This window comes from Labrus bergylta, chromosome 15 (genome assembly GCF_963930695.1).
Source record: "Labrus bergylta chromosome 15, fLabBer1.1, whole genome shotgun sequence".
Taxonomy (NCBI): Eukaryota; Metazoa; Chordata; class Actinopteri; order Labriformes; family Labridae; genus Labrus; species Labrus bergylta.
The window spans coordinates 17,701,636-17,725,876 of record NC_089209.1 but is presented as its reverse complement, the minus strand read 5'-3'; the positions used below and the strand labels follow the sequence as shown (position 1 = coordinate 17,725,876).

General features: G+C 40.0%; 3 protein-coding genes across 3 annotated transcripts; 2 read left to right on the top strand and 1 right to left on the bottom strand.

Moving 5' to 3' along the window:
- Positions 1-8,267: 8,267 nt before the first annotated feature.
- Positions 8,268-10,907, bottom strand: arf6a (ADP-ribosylation factor 6a). The gene is made up of 2 exons (XM_020632437.3): positions 10,750-10,907; positions 8,268-10,617 (listed from the first exon to the last, which is right to left on the bottom strand). The coding sequence occupies exon 2, from the start codon at positions 9,951-9,953 to the stop codon at positions 9,426-9,428; it is 528 nt and encodes a 175-aa protein (XP_020488093.1). The 5' UTR covers positions 9,954-10,617; positions 10,750-10,907; the 3' UTR covers positions 8,268-9,425.
- A 2,355-nt stretch (positions 10,908-13,262) lies between these two features.
- On the top strand, positions 13,263-20,623 carry prpf39 (PRP39 pre-mRNA processing factor 39 homolog (yeast)). The gene is made up of 15 exons (XM_020632420.3): positions 13,263-13,420; positions 14,636-15,070; positions 15,278-15,471; positions 15,647-15,772; positions 16,048-16,166; positions 16,329-16,496; positions 16,734-16,914; positions 17,324-17,431; positions 17,542-17,706; positions 18,150-18,276; positions 18,375-18,643; positions 19,267-19,451; positions 19,553-19,636; positions 19,906-20,020; positions 20,232-20,623. Exons 1-15 carry the CDS (start codon positions 13,408-13,410, stop codon positions 20,319-20,321), a joined length of 2,379 nt encoding a protein of 792 aa, XP_020488076.2. The 5' UTR covers positions 13,263-13,407; the 3' UTR covers positions 20,322-20,623.
- Positions 20,624-21,346: 723 nt separating this feature from the next.
- Positions 21,347-23,147, top strand: faua (FAU ubiquitin like and ribosomal protein S30 fusion a). Its single transcript, XM_020632432.3, has 5 exons — positions 21,347-21,424; positions 21,880-21,961; positions 22,123-22,267; positions 22,732-22,787; positions 22,913-23,147. The coding sequence occupies exons 1-5, from the start codon at positions 21,360-21,362 to the stop codon at positions 23,036-23,038; spliced, it is 474 nt and encodes a 157-aa protein (XP_020488088.2). The 5' UTR covers positions 21,347-21,359; the 3' UTR covers positions 23,039-23,147.
- The last annotated feature ends 1,094 nt before the right edge of the window (positions 23,148-24,241 follow it).

The following is a 24,241-nucleotide window of genomic DNA, read 5'->3' as shown; positions in this document are numbered from 1 at the left end:
GGCGGATTATTAATTCACTCTCATCGCTCCAGGACGTTATACAATGTTAAGCATGCTCTGAAGGAATAAAATACAGGCCATTTCATCAGGAACTCGTAATATTTAATGATTCTATAGTACTTTAGTTATTCCCTTAGCACAGAAGAATTCTGCCCATAGCTTTTTCTCTGAGGTCATACTGTAAGTAGGGAAGTTGCTCGTGCTTACAGAGTTGCATTTCAGTTCATAATCTATATCTTTCTTATTATAATACTATTCAACTTACTCAAAATCAAAAGTAAAAAAGGATGTAGATGTTTTTTTCCCCATCATTTCATCAATTCTGCCACCTCGTTCTGCTTACAGTGAAAAGGAACTGATATATTCAGGCCAGAAGATTGGATCTGGCAGTTTTCAATTGACAGCCACTTTGTTTTATTAAGACCTCATCATCCAGGCAAATTCTGGAGCTTGTCATAATGGCCTCGATTGGCTTACTGTTGATTAATATTTGTATTTACAGAAACAGAATGTACAATAAATGCTGGGCAGTACATTAAAACAACCAGTCAGCAGAACATTGTATTTTAAAATCTCCATTCATGGCCACTTGCTTCGTTATTTATGTCCCCAGCATGGATATGAGGAATCAAACCAGGCAAATTGGAATGCAATTTGTAGCCTTCTATGGACCTAATCATCTCAAAACCATATTTGGGGATTTAATCACAGATTGTTTGTGCCTGATTGTGAACATGTGGACTGCATTACCTCTACTCTCATTATTCAACTTTTGGCTGAGTGCACTTCAAGTGAAGCAAAACAAAGCAGAGGAGGTGGACACCGATCATTTAGAAGTGCATTCCCATGCAGAAAATAAATAAAAATTGTTTTGATAAATGTTATGAATAACAGATGACTTCTCTTTATACACACAAATATAAAAAAAACATACTGCACACAAAACTATAAACACAAATGTAAAGGTTAGGGGACACAAATTAATGACAGTATCAAAGCAAACGTGACAAACAGATTGTAAAACCTAACTTTGAATCACACACACACACACACACACACATACTAATGAATGACAGACTTCATAATGAAAGTGACTTCTGGATTGCTTCTGGGATGTTCCTGTGATTTATGCTCATTGTGAGTGTATCTGTTATGATATGACTTCCTCAATCTGGATTTAATTGATGCAGGATTAAAAGCTGGAAAACAATTTTTTTGGTAGAGCATTTGTAAGTAAGGGATGAGCCTCAAGACGGTCAATTTAAACCACTTAGATGCGCCACAGCCATCTGCTGCTGAGTCTTTGTTGATGTTGCCATAGAGACATGAGCAAACAAAGAAAAGGTATTTTTGTCATTTAGACTCACACAGCTCTGTCTAGTTAAAGCTTAGATGGACCGGTGGAGCAGAATCAAAGATATTTTGGTATGATGAATACCAACTAGAGCAGCAAGACTTATTAAATCACCTTACAAACCCTGATATGATCTCTGACTCTGCAGAGCGACTATTATTGTCTGCTTGTGTGAGTCCTTGTAACAAAGAGACATGTGTCCTACCTGTGATGCACAAGTGCACACATGCCTGCAGGGTGTGATGAGGAGGCAGACTCCTATATCAGACATGATACTGCAGATGGCTCAGCATATTCCCTGTATTCTGTATAAGTACACAGACACAACAGGCTCTGCAAGTGATTGTGGCTCCCTGCAGGGAAGACTAATTGCATACACAGGCAAGTTTGTTGCAAAACACTGAAAATAAATGGTGTTAGAAATGACGGTAATTGTTTGCATAAACTGTAGATAATGCCTCAAACAGATTGCACAGCGTCAATTGTTTTAGACTATGTGCTCATTTTGGTTGCACATAATTGTATTGTGGGATTATCACCATCAGTAGAGCAACAAAAGGAGAGGTGACGTGAGATCATGTGAGAAGCAGGAGGTGAGGAAGTGATCATCTGAGCCAAATCCCAGTCAGAAAAGGGCCAAATAAAGCCGCAGCACATGTGACAAGATTAATGTTTGAAGCCAGTTTTCTGAGCAATATACTTTATGTATTCCATGGTTTCAAGTTGAACGACCAACTGGTTCAAAAGTGTGATTTGTGTGAACTTAAACTGACACAGAGAAAGTTAAAAACAGTTTACTCTTCTGAATCAAAAATCTAGTGATCAACTTTACACGTTTTAACAACAACAAGATATAATATAACATTACTCTTCTTAACTTTAAATTTACTGTTTAGTTTACTGATCATTTTTTCAGGTTCTCGCTGGCCTTTTTCCCTGACAATCTACATCCCCTGCCTTCAATGGATAATTGGACAGAGGCTCTACACAAAAGTCCCTCCTAAATTTTTACTTTTATAGAAAGCTCTTTCTTGGTTTTAAGTACACTTTTATTTTAACTGCATTTTATTTATTTAATATATTTGTTGTATTGTCAATTGTTCTTGCCATACACAGAATTGACCTCTATTATCATACAATTTTACAATTCTTCTGTTTTATTTTGCCACCTTTGCGAATCCCTTTGCGCCTTGGATTTAGGAAAATGTGCTCTAAAATAAAGGTTTTCAGTAACATTGACGCAAAACGGTAAAAAACAAAACAGAAATAAATCCAGTCCTTGTTACAAACTGTAATTGTCCAAGAAACAGGAAACATTTTCCCAGCGTGAAATACTAAAATGCCTTTTTTTTGTTGAACAACAGCAGCTCAGCTTAAACACAGACTGCTGAGCCGAGACGTTCTCCTCTGATAGCTCCCAGCACACTGAGTCCTTTCACAAACCGTAGAGCTGCATGCAGCACCTGCCAACAACCTGCCATACATGTACATGACCCGAGCACAAGGGCTACACACACAGCTGCTGGTGTATGTGCTTAACAAAAGCAGATGGCTCCTCAGACTGGTCATTAATAAGAGCCTGTGGGGAGGCTGTGTGTGGTGAGTTATTTTTGGATTCAGTGTTGTGTGTTATTTAGGGATGAAAGTTGTGTTGGTAAGCCTATTTCGGTGCGTCTAAGTGGGAGGTTGACAACGTGCACCAGAAACAGAGCGACATTTAGAGTAATTGGCTCCCTGTTCGGTGTGTGATCGGTATTCCACCACCGACTTATTAATAATTAAACAAAGTGTGAACGGCGATCTTTGACCTCACTGCATCAGGTTTTATCACCACAGCTTTTTTAAGTGAAGCCTTGTTACACTTGTTGATTGTTTAATTATCACTTAGAAACTCATAATTAAAGGGCTGCCTTATCTGGAATGTACCTGTCTTGGTTTCATAATAAAAAGTCACCTCGGGTACAATCCATTTTATTCAGACACATCATTTCCTTAAGAATAACTCCACTTTAACCAAGTTTTGACCACTGTTTAAAACATGGACATGGTCTCCATGAGGTCATTCCCTGGTTCCTGAACAGGCCCAAAGCTAGATCACCAGATTGGAAATGCTGACCTCTGCTAACTTCTGGCTAATCAAAAAGACATCGCAGAGGTGGAGTTGAGGCTGGCTGAATGATTATGTTCACTGAAACATGCCCGTCAATCTTGTGGAGCTTGTCTTCCAGCTAGCATATTGCAAACAATGAAAACAACACAAACAATGCAGATAATTTAAGATGAGTAAGGATTTAACAACACCTCCTGTCAGTCAATTCGGCCATGCCCCTAAGTATGACTAACTTATCTCTTAACCTTAATATAATCAAAACAGATTCCTTATAAAATAATCTTCCCACGTACAGTTTGTTTATCATTAAAGAAATTAGCTAAAGATAACAACATTGTTTTTTGAACAAGGTGGTAAACCTGTTTATATCTGCTGTAAAAATCATTATTTTACCATGGGACGGAACAAGGTTTCGTTGGTTCTTCTTCATTGGCTTCCTTTTTAACACCGGAAGTTGATGCCCGGTTTTCAAACTTTTATTTCAGTCTGGCACAGTTTTTCTATTTTGTTAATCGAGTTTTATCTAATTTACCCATCTGTTGATGTGGTTCACCATGTGTCACACAGGAAGATAGCTGCATCACTTCCTGTCAAAAACAAATGCACAACTCAACATGCACTAATCACTTTAAGTCTTTATCTACAATGGGGCAATCTCTTTGTTACTAGAAAGTCATGTATGGCCTCCTGTTTTTTTTATTTTAAATGTTATATTCTATTAAAACGAGATTAAAGATGATATTTTTCATGAGAAAGGGATTTGTTTTGTTTTACTGTATTTAAAATTGTATGGATGTTTCCTACCTCATCAGTGACATAAAAGTCGCGGTTAAATATAACAAATGTATTAGGAAGTGCAGAGTCAAACATTGTTTACCAGGCCAGAGTGTATTTCTTCATCTCCACCTGCTCTTATTTTGCTTTTTTAGGACAGTGATAAAGACGTTGCTGGAACAATGTGGGTTTTTTTTTTTTTTTCGAAATATGCAATGCTCTAAATTCAAAGCCTCCATTAATTACATTTGTGAGCCTGAATCATTGCTGCAGTGCACATCCCTCCCACTGCACAACTTCTTCAGCACATGCAAACACAGGCCTCGGGCTCCCTGTAATTATTAGCACATTGTCCGAGGCGGAGGGAAAGGCAATGTGCGACAGATTCTGAGGAGCTTACAACTGCCTGTAAGCTGAACGTCTCTCTGCATGCTGCTTTTTGATACTGTTTGAACAGGCCCCATGACAACAGAGACACAGAGACTCTCTAAACTGCACATCCAGTTGGTCCTAAAGTGTCTTTTGTGAGTGTTGTGAATCAATCCAGGAAGACGTTGGACAGGAAATGCTTGCAAAGACAGGCCCACAGAAAATCATTCATTGAAAAGACACTGGTTTGAAAAAAATGGAAACAAAAGAAATCAGAGCTCATCTTCATGATGAGCTGAACAAAATCGAGTAGGATCAAGGTTAGGCAGGGGCGGGTTTAAGGAGCACAATATTTTGTTTTCTTCTGTTGCCCATGGCAACTGGAGGATGCACTGTCCTGGGTGAGAAATTTAAAGGCTGACAATGTAAAGGGCAAGGCTGTGACAATGTGGTAAAGTAAAAATATGCCAAACCTCATGTTTAGAAGTGATGAACATGAAAAGTTTGACTTTGCATTTAATATTTGTGTTGAATTATTCAATAAAATATTTTTTTTTGTTGTAAAATTTGATTTGTGTCATGGATGCAATCTTTGTATGAATTGTGTTTTCCCTAAAACAGATCAGACTTGCACTTTTATGATATACAATATATTCTGTCTCATTATGAATAGCTGTCTGTCTGTAATGTGTTTGATTGCTGCTGATGAGACACCCAATCCCAGTAAAGTTTGAAGAAAATGTTAATAAAGTTAGAATAAAATAGGTTTAAAAGATGGCCTCAGGAACTCTCAAAAACTTTAACCAAGCATTTACCTTTTTACTCTTAAATTAAATGTGTTTTTAGATTTATAGGCCTCAATCACACCACATTTCTCAAGTTCCTCCTTACCTTTCTCTTTATGATTCCTATGTTTAGCTGTGAGAGACAACATGCTCTGTTTTTCTATTTTCTGTTAAGAAGTTAGATGAAGCTAAAACTAACAGCCTGTTAGTTTAGTCCAAAGAGTGCAAACATAGAAAGCCTGCTGTGCTAAATATAAAGTAAGTACTCCAACGTATCATTTATTACCGTCACAGACAACAGTAGTTAAATGCTGGTGGTCCGCACTCTGAAATTACACTTTCTAAATGTTGTCAAAACTTGTTTACCTGTTCACTTTTAATTCGGATTGTGTACATATCTACATCTAACATTTAAACGTGTTTGTACAAACACGATGAGAAACACTTCAGGTTGAAACTCTCACTGAGTGCTTCTCTTGGCCTCTGACTCTTAAAGTAAAGTGAACATACCATCTGTGAAGTCCTCAGCACTATGGAAACACGTGGGCATAGACAGACAGTGACTGCCTGAGGTAGGGTGAAAGAAACTCAACTCTAGATTTCACTATATGAGTGTTAGCGTAGGCTACGTGTGTGCTCTGAAGCTAGAATAAACCCAATCAGTGCTTCTTTAAGCAACTCAAACCCTGATTAGACCAGTGTTATTTACAGCAGCTTGACACACATCAGCCAAAGAGATAAATATGCCCTATAAAGCATATATAATAGTTTAATAAACCCATGTTTATGTCTCTTCCATGCTGACATGTCACTGTCTATTTCCCGGTTCTCTGAATAAAGAGCTGTGGAGAGATACAAATCAAAGAGAAACGCCTGAATACACAAACAACAGAGGAACTGTCAATGAGCTCAGTTTAAAAGTATTGTTTGAAACCAGCCCCTTCAAAAGGCGTACAATAGTCCAGTCCACCCCCCACCCACAGATACACAATGGCAGCGCTTGGAGCCTAAAGCAATGTGCAACAGAAAATGAAGCAGGTCTGCTTTGGGTCAATCACTTCTGACTTCCTGATGTGACATTTGAAGATCACCGGAAGGGACTGAAATGAATGCCTATCATACATTTTGACATCCACAACATTTGAATATATGAATTCTACCTGTCTGAGCATACACTTCAATCTTGTGCTTTAACTGAGGGCCACAGGTGATACTGAAAACGTTTGACAATTGTCAATAGGCTATGTGCAATGCATCTGCTGCTGAGTTCACTGACAGCTGTACAAACGGCCTCTGACATGTGCAGCATAATTCACAGCCTCAGCACTGATGTAATATCAGGAGCCGTTTCAAACTACCCTCCCTTCACACACACGCACGCACACACACACACACACACACGCACACCCTCTCCTGAGAAATGAAACACGCTTGTGTAGATTTTACCTTGGATTTCACAATACAAGTCATGAATGGTACACTATAAGCAAACAAGTTCATGTCTGACACTGCAGGGGAGCTGCCCTCAAACGTTCAAACAAAGTGCTTTCATGAGAATTGGAGGCTTTGAAAAATGCAGGAATTCCTGCAACAAACAGGGTGGTTTCAGGAGAGATAAAAGGCTGCAACATTTGTATGTCTATCTCAGCTGTACTGCCTGTCCCTGTCCTTCACACACACACCGCTTTCAGCGCAGCAACAGGTCAAACTTCAAATCAGCAGCCACAGAGCAAACAGTACAGAGCAAATACAAAGAGACAGAGAACAAGGATTCTTGCCGCAAAATTCCTGGACTGTGGCTCTCCTGAACATTGTTATTTGATACCTTTTAGTTACATCTTCTTGGTAAATCGTAGTGATTATTGTGCTTTTACTTCTTAACACCCAACGTTCAGAAATAGACACAAGCTGGAGCAGGAACTACCATTTCTCTGTGTTTATCTTTGCAATTCAACCTGACACTTACTGTGCCTGTTTTTTAATCAGAACCAGCAATTTCCTTACAACCATTTTTTCTTCTTCTTCTTCTCTAAGCTTGATGTCACCACCAGCAATACAGATCACACACGCACACTGCCATTATGCTTGTTTTTTTTGTTTTGTTTTTTACAGCTTGGTAAACATTAAACTGTAAGTACAATATAAAGTAGAATGGCATTGAAATGTTGGCCTGGTCTCAAGTCTATGTCTTATGCTGACTCACATATACCATGGGGCAAAGAGGCCTTTTAGTGACACTGTCAAACTAACCTCAGAAGTTACACAACCATGAAGTAAAACACTGCTCTCATCAAGTTCTCAATGAGCCAAAGTCAGTGTGCTCACAAGAAAAATGTTCACTGTGTAAGATTCATTCATGATGACAGTATCCACAAAGTTTGTAAGGAATGTGTCACATCCTGCTTTTATGAAAGTACCAGACTTCATTTAAAATGTCCCTTTGTTTTAACAGACAAAATTTGGTTGGAAGTCACACCATTTTTTTTTGTATCCTCTCCAAAGATGAACCTTGTTGACTTATCCAACGGGTTTCCTTTGTGTGATCAAAATCAAAATCCAGTCTCGAATTTAGCTCCCTGTCTGTAACGTCAAACTGATACTTTAAGACCTTCGGCAAAAGCCCGGTTTATTTGACAATCTCTTCTCTGAAACCAGAGATGTCATCATTTATTCACAGCTAGTGAGTCACACATGCGTGTGCAGAAAGGAAACAGGCCAGGGCTCACTTCACCTCACAGATCACTTCAACCCGTCCCTTTTTTCAAACCTTTTTAACGCCTTCAACTCTCACTTCCTCTTGCATGTTTTCAGCAGTGAACTATACGTTACACTTTGAAAGCAGCTGCTCATCAAAAAGGCGACAATTCTGTACTGATCTGGATATATTTTTTTTTATTTCATCAGCATAGCAAAAAAAATGGAACAAAAACAAAACAGCAGAAAACTATTGACAGAAAGCTGGTATGTGCAGGGTGTCAGAACCTGAAGATGATTTAGATTTAAAAAAAGAAGAAAGAAAGAAAGCAAAACATAAGAATACGCACCTACATTGGAGCTGGGGGGGTTGGGGATTTTTTTTGAACATTTGCTGGGGTCCGAAAGTCAGTCAAAATGTGCACACACAGCTAGCTGGTGACCCCACCCCCCTCTTCCCCTCCCAACGTGCAAACTCAGCAGTGAAACATACCTTCAGCTGTAGTAGCTGTCTTGAGTTTTTTGGGCACCTGTAACCTCCTTTAAGGCAGCTGAAACTAGAAATAGTCAAGAGTAATGGAAGCTCAGAGAGGGCAAAAAAGGTGATAATAAGACTGGTGGTAACAGACGGAGACCCTGAAACAACAAAAAGTATATATCCATATCACAGTGTGTGAATATCCAGCGTCCTCATAGTGTCTTTTTAACAAACCACCACAGCAGACATGATGGATGTAATCACTGCACAGGGAAGAAGCACCGACACGTTTCCTCATTCACTCCAGTACAATCAATTATGAAAACAGTTATTTAATGGAGGTGCTAACACATCCAGAACACACATTCTTAGAAAGTACAGAGGCAGTTTGTACCACCAAAGTGATATGCTGATGTAGGCAATGCTTTTTCTGGACTTCGCCATCCTTTGGATATGTAGCTGGGTTGTGAGAATACTGAATGGAACCAGACGTGCATGTCCATAAGTCCTTAAGGAAATATTACAAAAATAAAAGTAGGAAAGCAAAAGAATTTGCACTAAAATTAATTATTGTATTTTTAAGGAGAACTGATTACACACAGAATGTGATCAGAAGCAATCTAGAAAAAAAAGAAAGCCAGCTAAAAAATACTAGTATTCTGTTTAAATGAAATTTGTGATTATAGTGATATCAAAAGGAAAATAAAGAAAATATAATCGCAACTCTCTTCCATATCCACTCAGCAGAGAGGTCATGGTGTTAATTGCTTCAGATTGCTTTTTTTTTTTTTTAACTCTTGATTTCATTCTCAGCTACTTTTTTTTTTTGCCTCCAAAAGTCCAAGCTGGTGACAGGAAACATTAATATTTGTAATTTGAGGTAAGCCAGGTGAGGCCCTCGTAGAGTCCATCCCCTGATGTTGCACACGAGGGCTGAACGTACCAATTCCTATCCCTGATCCGGGTCAGGCCCAGCTTCTCCTGGATCTCGTGGGGCTTCATGGCGTCGGGAAGGTCCTGTTTGTTGGCGAAGATGAGGATGATGGTGTCGTTCATCTCCCGGTCGTTGATGATCCGGTGAAGCTCCTGCCTAGCCTCGTCAATCCTGTCCCTGTCGGCACAGTCCACCACGAAAATCAGGCCCTGGGTGCCTGTGTAGTAATGTCTCCAGAGTGGCCTGATCTTGTCCTGGCCGCCTACGTCCCACACATTGAACTTCACATTCTTATAGGTGACCGTCTCCACGTTAAATCCAACCGTGGGGATGGTGGTGACTGACTGTCCCAGCTTCAGCTTGTATAAGATGGTTGTTTTACCAGCAGCATCAAGTCCAAGCATCAATATTCTCATCTCCTTGTTGCCAAAGATCTTTGACAGCATCTTCCCCATCTTGTTTTCTGTACATAAATACTTTGTTGGAAGGAAAATGAGGCGTCTCTCAAGAGAGCAGAAGTCAATGGGAAAGGGAAGTTATAGTGAAAGTGCTCCACGTGATGGCAGAAGCGGGCTCATACAAGTGTCAAATGTTGGGTTTTTTTTTTTTTTTCAAGTTTGTACAGTTCGTTAACAGATCGCTACAATTAGATGCAGTACCAAAAATGATGTGACCTGAGAGAGTGAGCTTTCAGTGGGAGCAGTGTGTGTGGAGCCCTCGCTGAATTGGGTGGGGATATATTTTCATGATCCACTGCCCTCCGGTGTAGAAAGCAAAAAAAAAAAGATGAAATCCCCTTATTTCAAAGTTCCTTCGAAATCCACATTTTTATCACCGCTATCCCCCCCTACAAGACTCTTGATGTCTCCGTGCTGCTGCTTTATTATTATTATTATTTTTTTACTGTACAAATCAGGCCCTGTCCAAGCCCGGGGTTCCCACTTCCTCCTTGGCTGCCGGGCTGTCCACACTTGCCCTTAACCGATTCCAGTCGATGAATTTCAAAGCGCAGGGTTATTCTTCAAATGTGCGCCTGTCCGGCCCGTTTCTGCGCCGGGACTTCCAGAGAAAGAGCTCTTCAAAAAGGTCATTGATTCATCCGACTTTCTTCTCTTTTCCCTGTGACACAAGAGCGGTCCAGAGAAGGGAGGGGTGTTAGAAAACAGAGGACAACTTCGGACCCTAATAACACTCTCTTCGCGGGAAGAAACGCTACACAGAAACCAAGAGGCTACAGAGCGGGATACGTACCTTCGTCTGCGGCAATCATCCTCCTGTCGCCGGGCCGTTTCTCCCCGCTCTTGCCGCTCTCTGGCTCTCTTCCTCCCTCTCTCTCTCTCTCTTCCTCTCTCTCTCTCTCTCTCTCTCTCCAGTCGTTCAGTCACAGCGGTGGCAGTGCTGTGTTACCGGAAAAGGTGCGGACCCAGATCAGCCGCCACTTCCTCTACACAGCTCTCACACACTAGTGCTGCGTTCAGGGGCAACTCGTGAGCTCCGTCATCTGAGGATCAAACAAATATCAATCTGTCTGTGAGAGGCCTGGAGTTTTATTTAATTACTTTACCATACATTACCATTTTTTAAACTGAGGTTTATTTAGCCTCTCTAATTTTAATAGTAATTTGGATTATACTTGCCTATGTGACAATCATAGATTTATTCGAATCTAGTGTTTTTAATAACAAGGCTTTATCTATTTAAAACATTGGGCTACATTTTTTTTTTTAACCCTTTTTAAAGTTGACATGTGCGTCACATAAAAACTGCAGCCCTTCTACAGATGTAATGTCGGGGCTGTAATTTATTGATACCTTTGAGTTTCTGAGGACTTCATTAGGCCGACTCAATCAGCTTCTTATACTCTTCTTATCTTCAAAGATAGCAGGAGCCTGATTGGAAAATTAGACATAATATACTAATGTACACCAATCGATTAAGCAAAATTGAAATCATATCTAATGACAGTTGATGGTTTTTCTGTCAATTTTTCAAGTGGTGTACTTGCAGAAAGATAGGAGTGAAGCCCAAGCCTTCACAAGACGTCTGGTGTGAAGTTGATAATTTAATTTTTATTTTGTCAGAAGTTATTTTTGATTAACATTGTTATTATAACACATGTAACTTCAGGTTATCACATCTACTTGGTAAATCTACATATTTCTCGCAGTATGGAGTTGAATCCACATGATTGAGTGCACTTATTATAGTAGCTAGCCTATATGCTACCTGTGGGTTTTAGAGTAATGAAACATAATCAATTGATATATCCACTACTTAACGTCATCTTAAATCATGGCTACACCCAAACCACGTGCCATGGCGAACAAATAGGCCAAATGTAAAATTTAAAAACATTCGGACTGTACCTGAACGCCGCACGCGCCATTTCGCATGCGCGCTTTTACAAAAAAAACTGGAACTGCAGACTGATCCATTATCCCATGTTGACGCCATTTAAGCTTTCTTTATGTATTTAATCGCCCTTTAACTCTTAATCTTCCATAAGAATAACATAAAGGCTACTTATTAATAAGTGAGACAGACCTGTTGGGACTATTAAAGAGGGTTTTCAGGTGTTTCTCTCTTACAGGTTTTGTCATTCATTCAAAACGGTTCATATGATCAGTGTGTGACGTGGAGGTTGTGAGTGGGCAGGGCAGCAGGAACTACATTTTCTCATTGTTAAAAGCAGCTTATTACTTGACACCATCTTAAAACTGATTAATAACATCATTAACTAAATATAGCCTATAAATCATAACAAATTAAGGACTTGCAGGCTAAGCCTTATAAAAAAGCCTTTAAGAGGAAATTTAAATGTAGGCTATGATATGATTACAATGTAGTGACCTTCAAGATTTAGTAACTCCACTATGTTGGTGTTTTAAGCTAATATTTAACTGAAAACTGTGCTTTTACATTTTCGAATGATTCACTGTGTGAAGACAATGCCATATTTTTGCACCGTCTATTAGGCCTATTGTTCCATTTATTTCCGGCTGACACAGATACTGCTATAAGGCAGGGTTACAACATTGACAACAAATAGTCATGTTGACTGATTTGTTTTTTGAATAGCTAAACACTGTCTTAAATTATTATTATGTCTTGTCAAGCCTAATCAGGTGCATTTGGGGTTGATAAAAAAAATGGTAACACGTTTTCACAACATTTATAGCAAAACATATTATTAAAATAATAATAATAATAATAATAATATATAGGCCTTCCACCTGTTGCCTATTCACATAAAGTTATATCAGCCCATGAGGCCGGTTGATTCATCAGTTCCTGCTGTAATCGACAACTGTTTAACAACATGCAGGTCCACAAATATAGCCCACTTTGGGGAGAAAAACAAAATGCTTATCACTCATGTAACCCCCACCCCCCTTACAGGATATTTCTGGTCAGAGAAGGCACACATAACTTAAGTTAAATGCTGATATCCAGTGCAACTTTCTATTAACTTTCTTTAAGTTGAAATATAAAAAATATAAAACTTAGGAAGTGAACGCACAACAGCCAACAAATCCCTCACTACATTAATAATCTCTGAATCCTACATTGAAGTGTAAATTATTAAATAGGCTGTTCTGCTCTTGACTAAACCAAATATTTCCCCATTTTTTTTAGTTTAGTTTTGCATCTATAATCTCGTGATCACGTTGTAAAAAAGCTTCAAGAATGTGTCACCAATACCGTAAAAAAAAAAAAGTAATAGGTCTGTCTGTACAACACGTACAACAACGAGCGCGCGCACAGGAAGGCGGGCCCAAAGCTGAGCATGCGCAGTGCGCGCACTCTGCCTCGGCTCCAAGTGAAGAATAGTGGGCGAAACGCGGCTGATTGTAGTAGGTTAGTGACTTCGAAAGCTTCAAACGAGTTCCCAAGGTGGACTTACATTTCATGGAAAATACTGGTAAGGTCACGAAACTTGTCTTTATTCTTTAATATTGTGTTCAATCGCCATTTGTTGTAGCAATTGTACCTTGTATAATTGCCAATGTTAGCCAGCTAGCTAACGCTGAACAGCCGATGGTACCGACTATCACCAGGACGTGGATGCAAACGCTTAGCACGTTGTGGTTGTGCTTGTCGACTCAGGTTTCAAGGCTGTAATTTATAGTTAAGTGTACTTTATTGACGTATAATTTTATCTGAACTTAAAGGGAAAGTGCTGTTGATTAAGTAAACACACATTTAGGTTCTGTGTTCACTGAAATGAGCGCTAATGTTGAGCTAGCAGCCTCAGCTTACTTTAGGGCCGTGTTACTTACCAGGAAATAGATGGAGTCAAGGCCCAACTTCAGAATGAACTTTGACTGTGCAAACAACCTTGCTGCTCCAACATGGTGTAAACCAGGCAACACAACAATCGATTTTTAGTGGAATGTATTAACAACCTGGGATCACTTTAAGCGACGACTTAGTGTTATTAAATTAAGAAACGTATCACGTGGCTGCATTATTTTTAGCAGGTGAACACACGGGTTTAAGCGAAAGCTGGCGTCGTTTTAATGTTTGTACAAGGAAGTGAACTGTAGCACTAGCTGCTACTGGGGTGACCTTTTTTTAGTAGAGAGATGCTTCCATTAAAAGTTAAGGTTTGAACGACCAATAGTACCCACATCTAGTAAACAATGCCAAACTTTTTTGTCAGGATTACCAAGTTATTACCTTGATTTTTAAGGCTGTTACCAATATAACACATTTCAGCGCGAGTTTTGGAAAACTTCGCTGCTGATGGGAAAAGATCTTTTGGTTAATTAACATAGAGTAGGACAGTATGGCTCATCGAGACGAGTGCTCGATTGTGATGAAGTGGACATTTAAATATTCACACAACCAGTATTGTAAAAGAGAAGCTTTTCTTGTCCCCCTGTAGTAGCCTGTTAGAAGACCGCTTGAATTTTCTACTTTTGATTAGTCACATGGTTAGTATCTTGCTTAATTTATAATTGTCCAATTATAGATTGGATCAATTGAATATTAAATCCCCCCCCCCCCCCCCCAAAAAAAAAGAACCTCCCCCCACGGATTAATAAAGTATTTCTGATTCTCTAAACAAACGTGCCATGTATATGAACTATTTTTTTTATATCTCCAATGATAACTTGACCTGTTTTTTTATCAGGCCCACAACTCTCAGAGGACACAAGAACTGGAATGCTGGACGCTGAGTCCCCTGCCATGGAGAGCAACGGGGATGCCTTTCTTCCTGACCTTCCTGCTCTAGGTGAAGCTGCTGTCTGGTCCTTGGACCAGGTTGCTCCTGAACCTCTTACCAGCATTTTGCCCGAGGATTCCGATGCGTCCCAGGATGCTCCTGAGCAGTTACCAGACCAGCAGATGATGACTACAGGACTGGGTGCTGTTGAGAAAGCTGTGGAGCAATTTCAGCTGGCCAGTGCTCAGCTCTTCCAAGAGGAGCAGCCACCACCTCCTCCTCCTCCTCCTCCACCGCAACCTACAGAGGAGCCAGCACAGCCACCAGAACACAAAGCAGAGTCTGTGGAGGATCAGCCAGGCAGCGTTGAAATGAGTTTAGAACCAGAAGCTGCTGTTCAAGGTAAATAGTCAGTATAGCTTGCCGGTTGGTACCATAATTCCAATATATATTATATAATAAAATAAAAACTGCCAAACAACTCTGGTTAAAATGTAACACTAAAATCCAATCTTGTCCTATTAATTAGCCCTGTTAACACATTTAGGAGCAAATCCTTTTTTGCTCCTCCACTTGAGGCTTTTTGTAAATAATTAATCATTTCTCCAGATGCCACAGAGACGCAACACGTGACGGAGGATGGCATGGAGCTGGAGGAACAACCAAAGGACACAGCAGAGGAAACAACTGTTCCTGCAGAACCAGACCTGCCGAGTGAGTTTGAAAAGCTTTTTAAGGGGTGCGAGGAGAACCCAGAAGACTTCAATGGATGGGTCTACCTGCTGCAGCAAGTGGAGCAAGAGGTAAGATTAAGAAAAGCAAATCAATTGTAAACTGTATATTATAAAATGTGAACTGAAAGAGGTCAAGCTTTTTTTTCTCTTTTTTTCCCCCCACATTATTAGAAACCATGAAATACGCAATAACAGTTAGTTGTACTAAAAGTGACCAATCTTTCCTGGTACTTTTCTTTTGCAGAACATCCTTGCAGCTGTGAAGAAGGCATTTGATGTATTCTTCCTGCGCTATCCCTACTGCTATGGCTACTGGAAGAAGTATGCAGATATTGAGAAAAAGCATGGCAATATACAAGTTGCAGAGGAGGTAAGCATATTATTTCTGGACACAAATTTTTGCTTTCATGTAAGACTGCTCAGTCTTAGCAAACATCTGGCTGCTCACCAGCTTCACTGTGCTGTCATTGTTCAAACCATGCGATTGTTCCTAAGCCTCCATTCTTAGTGAGTGCCAACAGTAACAATCAAAGAGAATAAGGCAAAGCGACAGAGAGAGCAACTTTGATGAACGCAGTGAAAAAGTTTGACCCATGGACAGGCTTCTAATTTATGTTTAATTGAATTTATTTGTACAACTCCTAGGTGTACAGACGAGGTTTGCAGGTCATCCCTCTCAGTGTGGACCTGTGGCTGCATTACCTGACCTTCATCAAAGAGAACTCAGACCCTGCTGACCCTGACACTGAGGGACGCATTCGAGCGTGAGTAAATGTCATTTTGTTTTTTAGAATTATTTCCCCCCCTTCTTCCTTCCTTCATATCTTTTAACTCCCCAGAAATATTTAACACAATATTACATAGTGTCAAAAAGAAAAACAGTTGCTTATAAATTCACAATCAATTTTTTTTTTTTGCTACCATAGTGCCTATGAGCACGCAGTGCTCGCAGCAGGCACAGACTTCCGCTCAGACCGTTTGTGGGAGTCCTTCATCACCTGGGAGACGGAGCAGGAGAAGCTGGCTAATGTCACCGCCATCTATGACCGCATCTTGGGCATCCCAACTCAGCTGTATTCTCAGCACTTCCAGAGGTAATTTGGAAAACAGAATAAAATCTCAAGTTGTGTCCTCTGTTATACTCCCAAGACATGTGCTGTATAGTTGAGATTGTTTGAATATAAAATGATTGTAGCATTGATTTGTTAGAGCTCTCTTTCTATCAACACAAAAGAGACTATTTTTTACCTGTCTTAAGATGTTATTGAAATGAGACCTGCATGTAATATCTTTTTAAACTTTCTAATAATGGAATGTTACATTTGTCACAGGTTCAAAGATCATGTGCAGAACAACAACCCCAAACATTTCCTGTCAGAAGATGAATTTGTTCAACTGAGACTTGAGCTCTCTAAAGCCAGTCTGACACCGATGATCAGTGAAGAAAGTGAGACCCCTGTTCCTCAGGAGGATCTGCCGCCTGGAACCGAGGATCTTCCTGACCCTGCAAAGGTAAAAAACTACTTATCCTGTAGGAGAGACACATTTACAAAAAGTACAGTTTTCAGGGGGTCACAGGAGCTTCCTATTCTCCATGATGAGGTGAAAAGATAGCTTTGCTCAGGTTTGAATAGGTTTCTTCATGTCAGCAGCCAAGCCAGTGAATACCAGGGGGGATTCAAGTTGGCATCCAGTCAGGGATTCGCCCTATAACAACGCTGGCTGTTGACCCCAGCACCTGCACCCAGAGGCTGAAATGCAGGGTGCAAACATACTCCCTCTCCCCACAGGCTTCTTGTATCTGGCGAGCTCATGGTGATGTAAATCCTCAGCTGCAGGACCAGAAGTTTTGACATTAAGTGGAGAAAGTGATGCGTACGTGACTGTTAACCAAGTGTTTTCTTTGTGTGTCTTTGTGTAGAGAGTGACAGAGATCGAGAATATGCGCCACAAGGTGATTGAAGTGCGGCAAGAGGTTTTCAATCACAACGAACATGAAGTCAGCAAGCGCTGGACATTTGAAGAAGGGGTGCGTGTCTGTTTTTTTGTCTCATAAAGGTTTTTGGAAATACAACATTTATTTTTGTATTCTTTCCACTGTAAAACAAATAATTATGTATGCTTTTTAAAAATGTATAGATCAAAAGACCATACTTCCACGTCAAAGCCTTAGAGAAGACCCAGCTGAACAACTGGAAGGAGTACCTGGACTTTGAAATCGAAAACGGGACCCCAGAGCGCGTGGTTGTGCTTTTTGAACGCTGCCTCATTGCCTGTGCACTCTACGAGGAGTTCTGGACCAAGGTACCGTGAGCTTTAACCTCTCTTTCACTCCTGCTATCTCCCTGCACTTCCCCAACAACGATGATATCACAACGACACAGTAAATCGTCCTGCACTCTCTTTGCGTGTAACGTTGATATTTGACTGTATCTGTTGTATTAGGGGATGGCCAGCTTGCCACACAAGATTTGACTGCAGCATTTGCCAACTACTACGTTGCATCTTCTTCGTCTCCCACTACCTTACAGAAACTTATCTAATTGGTTCCATGAAGGTGCTGATGGGTTTACACAGAAAATTTCTAAAAACGATCTTGTCAATGAAGAAATTCACTGCTTCTGCCTACTGAAATTTTAGGTTTAAAATGCCTTGTCTCTTTTGCCTTTCTCTTTCTCCTCTGTTCTTTTTCTCCTCTATCCTCTCCTGCATCTCTTCCAACTCGCTTTCTCTTTTTCACTCTGAAGTATGCAAAATATCTAGAGGGCTACAGCACTGACGGCGTGAGACATGTCTACAAGAAGGCGTGCACCGTCCATCTGCCCAAGAAACCATCCATCCACCTGTTGTGGGCAGCATTTGAGGAGCAGCAAGGTGGGTGACAGTCAATCATCTTGGGGTGGTGTAGTTGTGATGCATAATATTTTAGAAAGGACATGCTGATTGAGTATGGTTTCCCCCCCCCCCCCCAGGCAACGTAGACGAAGCTCGTGATATCCTGAAGTCCCTGGAAGCGGCAGTACCTGGTCTGGCTATGGTGCGTCTTCGGCGGGTCAGCCTTGAGCGACGCCATGGAAACTTGGATGGAGCAGAGGCCCTGTTACTGGAGGCGATGGAGTCTGCGAAGAATTCTACTGAGACCTCATTTTATGCTGTGAAGTTGGCCAGGCTGCAGATGAAGGTGCAGAGAAGTCTAAGCAAGGCCAGGAAGGTGCTTCTGGATGCTATTGAAAAAGACCAGGTGAGAGCAGGCTGAAAAACCTTACCTGACATAGACATCCATTAAAGTCAGCCACCATATAAAATCCTAGAAGTTAGCATTGAGTACATGTTTACTTGAATGAAAACTAACCCCATGTAGTGAAACAACTAAATCATAAACCTGCCATTATTGTTTATAGGTGACAAAGCCCTCTGTATCTTTCAGGAGAAGGTTAAGGTTCTACAGACACACCCTACAATATTATTGAGTCACCTCTGTCCTGAATTACCGGTTGCACCATATATTCTGAGTCATCCAGGACAGTGTCTTCTCTTCTGTGTTTCTGGTTCTCTTTCTATATATTTTCAAAGAATTATTCTAATGTAGTTCTGCCTGGGAAAAAACAGGTGTTTAAGCGTTGCAACATTTACAGTTTTTTTTTTTTTTTTTTTTTTTTTTTTTTTTTGTAAACGAGTCCCTGTCTGGAAATTAGGAGAGTTATTATGTTAGGTTTCTTTTAAGTTCTGCACAGAGAAGTTGAAGTCTACATGGTTTTCAAAGTATGAACCAGTTTAATGTTTGCAGTTAAAAGTAAACACTTTTCTCAAAATGCGTGTTTTGTATTTGTTTTTAGAATGGCATTTTTATTTTTTGCTTTACAGACGAGTCCAAAGCTGTATCTGAACCTGCTTGAGTTGGAGTACAGCGGAGACGTGACGCAAAATGAGGCAGAGATCTTGGCTTGTTTTGACCGTGCCCTGCAGAGCCCGATGCCCCTTGAATCCCGCCTCCTCTTCAGCCAGCGCAAAGTGGAGTTCCTCGAGGACTTTGGCAGTGACATTAATGTGTGAGTGTTGTGTTACTTTAAGAGGCAGGAATGCTTGTTATGCATTTATTCCCTTTGTCAGGTTTCATATTCGGTAAATGTTTTATACTTTTATCTCTTAGACTTGTGGCTGCATATGAGGAACATCAGAAACTACAGAAAGAAAGTGAACCCACGAAGAGGAAGGCCGAGAACGGATATGACAGGTGGATAACGGGACAGGGCTTGGGTCACATCAACACATATTTATTTCCACAAATTTTGAAGTAACACCCACTTTAACTATCAACACTCCTTCTAAAGTGTCTTGGAGTTGGTCATTTACATTTCCTGCGAATGGCAAATATGTAATGGATGTTTAACTCTATCTCAACATCTAAAACGTCACGAAATATAGTGTTTTTTCCCGGGGTGCACCACCCAAACTCTAGGACGTAACAAAGAATTGTATTAACTTAAAACTGTTGGTCTACAGCTCCACTGAACCTGACACCAAGAGACAGCGCGTGGAAGACAGCGCCACGGGTGCAGCAACCGCAGCGACAGACACACAGGCAAACAACTCTGCATACAACTACAACTGGTACCAGGTGGGTTTCTTATCTGACGAGTTAATAGCTCAAAAAAATATTTCTTGCACTTGATGTCACAACAAGCATGTGAGGCTTTTCACAGCAATTCTATTTGTTTAGAATAAAACTATTTAAAATAGGTAATAAAACAAAACTACCAATTTAAGAAATGTTTTTGTTTGAGCCTGTGAAAAATTTCAGCGGTTTGGTTTTCTCTCTTTTCTTTTAGCAACAGTACAGCGGTTGGGGACAAAACAACTGGGGACAGTACAACCAGTACCCCCAGTATAACCAGTACTACCCCCCTCCTCCAACATAATGGACAAAATCCTGACACGAAGATGGAGACTCGGAGACAAGCATCCTTTCTGACCTGCCTACTCTATGAACATGGCTACTCAACAGGCTGTCAACGAGAAAAAAGAAATGGATTTGTCCCTTCTTTATGGTTTAATGTGTGCTTATCGGATATAGAACACCTTGTAGCCATTATTTGGAAACTAGCACACTTGGGCCTCATGGCAGTCATGTTGATTAGTCATGTTTAAAAAAAACAAACAATTGAATTGCTCATCCATCATCTCCAACACTGGCTGCTGTTTTGGATTGTTTATGCATGTTAACTGTGAAGGCAGATTTATTTCCCCCGTGTGATAAAGGCTTTTTGTCTTTTAGATTGGATGACTCAGTTTGAGCTCTCTCTTTGCGTTAAAGAATTTAAACTTGTAAAGGAGGCATTCATAGATGTACCTCTTAAGTTGTGTGTTTCTCCTGCCCAAAACTGAAAGATTTTTAATATTTCCTGGTTACGTTTCCATAAAGAAAATGAAGAGTTCCTCCTTTTTTTTTTTCTTTTTTTTTATTTTGACTTGATTTCATAATAAAGAGATTGATATCCTAAATTTGTATGTTTTTGCCTCATACTTTTGAAACCTACATTTATTTAAGGATTGTTGAAATGATTGAGCCATCAATACATAATCACATATTACAATTAAGATTCTTTTGTATGTAACACATTTTCCACATGTTGTCCAGTGAATTTTAAATTATGACAACTAACAGCTACTAGCAAAGATTTTTTAGTTAAGACTACTTTTAACCTGAAAACCTGGGAGCTAAATCATTTATAAAAATAAAATAAAAGTCAATTCATACATGAAAATAGCAGCTACACCTTAAACCTACGTCTGCTGGAACGACAGTGTTTATAATGACATTATTGATCTATCAGCAATTATACTGATGTGTTCGCGATTGTACAATCATAAAAAAACATCACTTGATCCCTCAGCTCGACACTCCCAAGGTATAATGGGCGTGGCCACGAGCGTAAACGCATTACGTAAATCCGCACATGCGCAGTGACTTCCCTCATTCAGTCCTTTTTATGCCTAGCGTTGAACGACTAGCATCAACGAGGTAAGGCCTGAGCAATTTAGGTAAAAAAAACATGTTTTATGTAAAACCTAGACAGATTTCTGTTAGCGAGTATATCCCTTATGTAATAGTTTATCTCATGGTAAACCTCTTTTTCACCACATCGTCCAGTTAAATGAGTTTAAGAGCGACTTTATGTATCGTGTGCCCCATGCGGCTAGTTATGTTAGCATAGCATTAGCAAGCTACCAAGAGAGACATGTCTGTTTCTGTTCCCGGCACGTTTCGTTGGCCCCCTTCTCGTAATTTATTAAACCGCATGTGCTTTGACAAAGTGATTTTTATTATCTTCCACATTAAGTTATGTAATAATTTTAGACTTGAGAGAGTTTCCAATGTTTGCCGCCGGGAAATAAAACTACGTCAAAAGTTGATTTCCGCAGTAGGTTAAATGACAACGACTGAATCGATTGTCCCTCTTCTGTTTTATCTTCCAGCAACAAAATGCAGCTCTTCTTGCGTGCCCAGAGTACTCACACCCTTGAGGTGACCGGACAGGAGACCGTCGGACAGATCAAGGTAAAACTTTTACAAGTCGATGACAATACTCCAAAACCTTCATCATCCCAAAGGAGAGTTCATAATAGAGAAAAAAAAAGATTGTCATTTTTTTTATAACAACATTTGATTTAACGTGGAAGTGAGTTTGGATAAACAATTCTCATCCCTCTGTGTCTCAGGCCCATGTCCAGGATCTGGAGGGTCTCCTGGTTGAGGATCAGGTGCTGTTGCTTGCTGGGTGCCCTCTGGAGGATGATGCCTCCCTGGCATCCTGTGGCGTTTCAGAGCTCTGCACCCTGGAGGTAGCTGGCAGGCTGCTGGGAGGTCAGTTATCAAGTTATCAGAGACAACACTATTTCTTTTTTTTTTTTAAGTAAAAAATGAAAATTGATAAGTTAAATATCTAAATGCTACATTATGAATTATATTTGTCTAGTCTTGTTTCAAATTAAGGTTATTTTGTTGCTCCTTCACTACAGCTGTGTATACACTCTTTATCAGATGTTAAGCCAGTGCTCCATTTTGATCCCATACACATCTGTACAAAGAATAACATGAAACATCTGTCTTGTCTGATGTTGCTGGCTGTTCGTGTCCAGCCCTGATGATGCAGACCACCTCCTCTTTGGCACAAGCCATTATGTGGACATGTATCACTGTAAATGAACACACCACTGACTTTGTTTTCATCCAGTCTTTCCCCGTTGGGAATTTCATAGCCATTTGTAGGAACCTTGGTTTGTTAAGATCATTTCCGAATTAACCGGTTCCCTTCACCCCCCCCTTAGGAAAGGTTCACGGCTCCCTGGCTCGTGCCGGTAAAGTCAGGGGACAGACCCCCAAGGTAAGAATATATTATGCTTTTTCTGTTACCCTCAGTCCCAGTCAACATTAACTATTCACCCATCTATCTAGACTCTGAAAAATGACCGATGCCCATTCTTCTCTTCTTTTTTTTTTTTTTTAAAGGTGGACAAGCAGGAGAAGAAAAAGAAGAAGACTGGCCGCGCTAAGCGTCGCATCCAGTACAACAGGCGCTTTGTGAACGTTGTGCCCACCTTCGGAAAGAAGAAGGGACCCAATGCCAACTCCTAAGTGCTTTAATGCCTGAAAGGAGAAACATGGTCACCCCTCATCAGTTTCTACCAAGTTCAATGTTATCCTTCTGTACAGAATAAACTGTTTGGCTTGGACAAAAAAAGTCTGTTTTGTGAGGCGTGTCTTTCTTTTGAGAGGTCTTGTTGGGCAGAGTAATAATAATAATAATAATAATAAATTAGACTTGTATAGCGCTTATCTAAATACTCAAGACACTTTAACAAGGAAAAACAAAGAAGTACAAATAAAAAGTAAAGGAAAGAGGATGAGAGTCAGTGGTTGTAGGCAATGTTAGTTTTTAGGGATTTCTTGAGTTTAATGTTTTTGGGAGTGAGTAGTTGCAAGGCTTTATGACAAAACCTCTTAGAGGGAGCTCTTAAATTTCCACCTTCTAGTTCTGACTTATATACAGTTTTGTAGCTTTACTTATTTCATTTCATTTGCTCAAGACATTAAATTGTAATTTTGAGTTGTACCAAATTTGTTTTTGAGGGCTTTTGCCTTTTTATAAATATGCTAATGGCTGGAGTCAAGAATGATATGTGGGAAATGAGCCGTAGGACTTGAACCAGGGCTGTCTATAGCCTTCAAATATCTTGCTATTTTTTTGCACCAAAACATCAAGTCAAATTCCTTGTTAAAATAAATGTACTTAGTAATGAAAAACCATTCTGACATACCCAATCTAACTGCTAGGCCATCAGTGTCTCTGTACCTACTTTAAATGTCTTACTTTCAAAGCCCTGCATGGACAGGCACCGGCCTTTATCACTGAATTTTTACGGCCTTATACTCCCAGCACATCTCTCAGGTCTTCAGATCAGCTCTTGCTGGTAGTCCCTCACACCAGACAGAAGACAAAGGGAGACTGTGCTTGAGGTTGTAGCCCCAAGTTTTTGGAATTCTCTGCTTTTGGGTTTAAGATTTGTAGGTACTGTTGACTCTTTTAAAAAGCAACTCAAGACCCATTTGTTTAGACTTGCTTTTGATTAATCTGTTTTGTATATTGTTGACATTTTGCTTTTTCTGTTTTTATCAGTAAAACATAAGTCTGGATTTGTGTGGCACTTCTGCAGCAGTGATTAAATTGAAGATCATATCCATGGGCAGAAATCTGACTTTTCAGGGTCTTACCAGCAACATTTAGAATAGCAGCAATTAATTGTGTTTGATTAAGTGTTCTGATAAAATGTTTAACTA

Coding starts and splice junctions, on each gene's coding strand:
- faua (XM_020632432.3), top strand. CDS start 21,360: ATGCGCAGTGACTTCCCTCATTCAGTCCTTTTTATGCCTAGCGTTGAA. Junction 21,425..21,879: donor GAACGACTAGCATCAACGAG/GTAAGGCCTGAG, acceptor TTTATCTTCCAG/CAACAAAATGCAGCTCTTCT. Junction 22,268..22,731: donor AGCTGGCAGGCTGCTGGGAG/GTCAGTTATCAA, acceptor CCCCCCCCTTAG/GAAAGGTTCACGGCTCCCTG.
- arf6a (XM_020632437.3), bottom strand. CDS start 9,953: ATGGGGAAGATGCTGTCAAAGATCTTTGGCAACAAGGAGATGAGAATA.
- prpf39 (XM_020632420.3), top strand. Junction 18,277..18,374: donor AGCATTTGAGGAGCAGCAAG/GTGGGTGACAGT, acceptor CCCCCCCCCCAG/GCAACGTAGACGAAGCTCGT. Junction 20,021..20,231: donor ACAACTACAACTGGTACCAG/GTGGGTTTCTTA, acceptor CTTTTCTTTTAG/CAACAGTACAGCGGTTGGGG.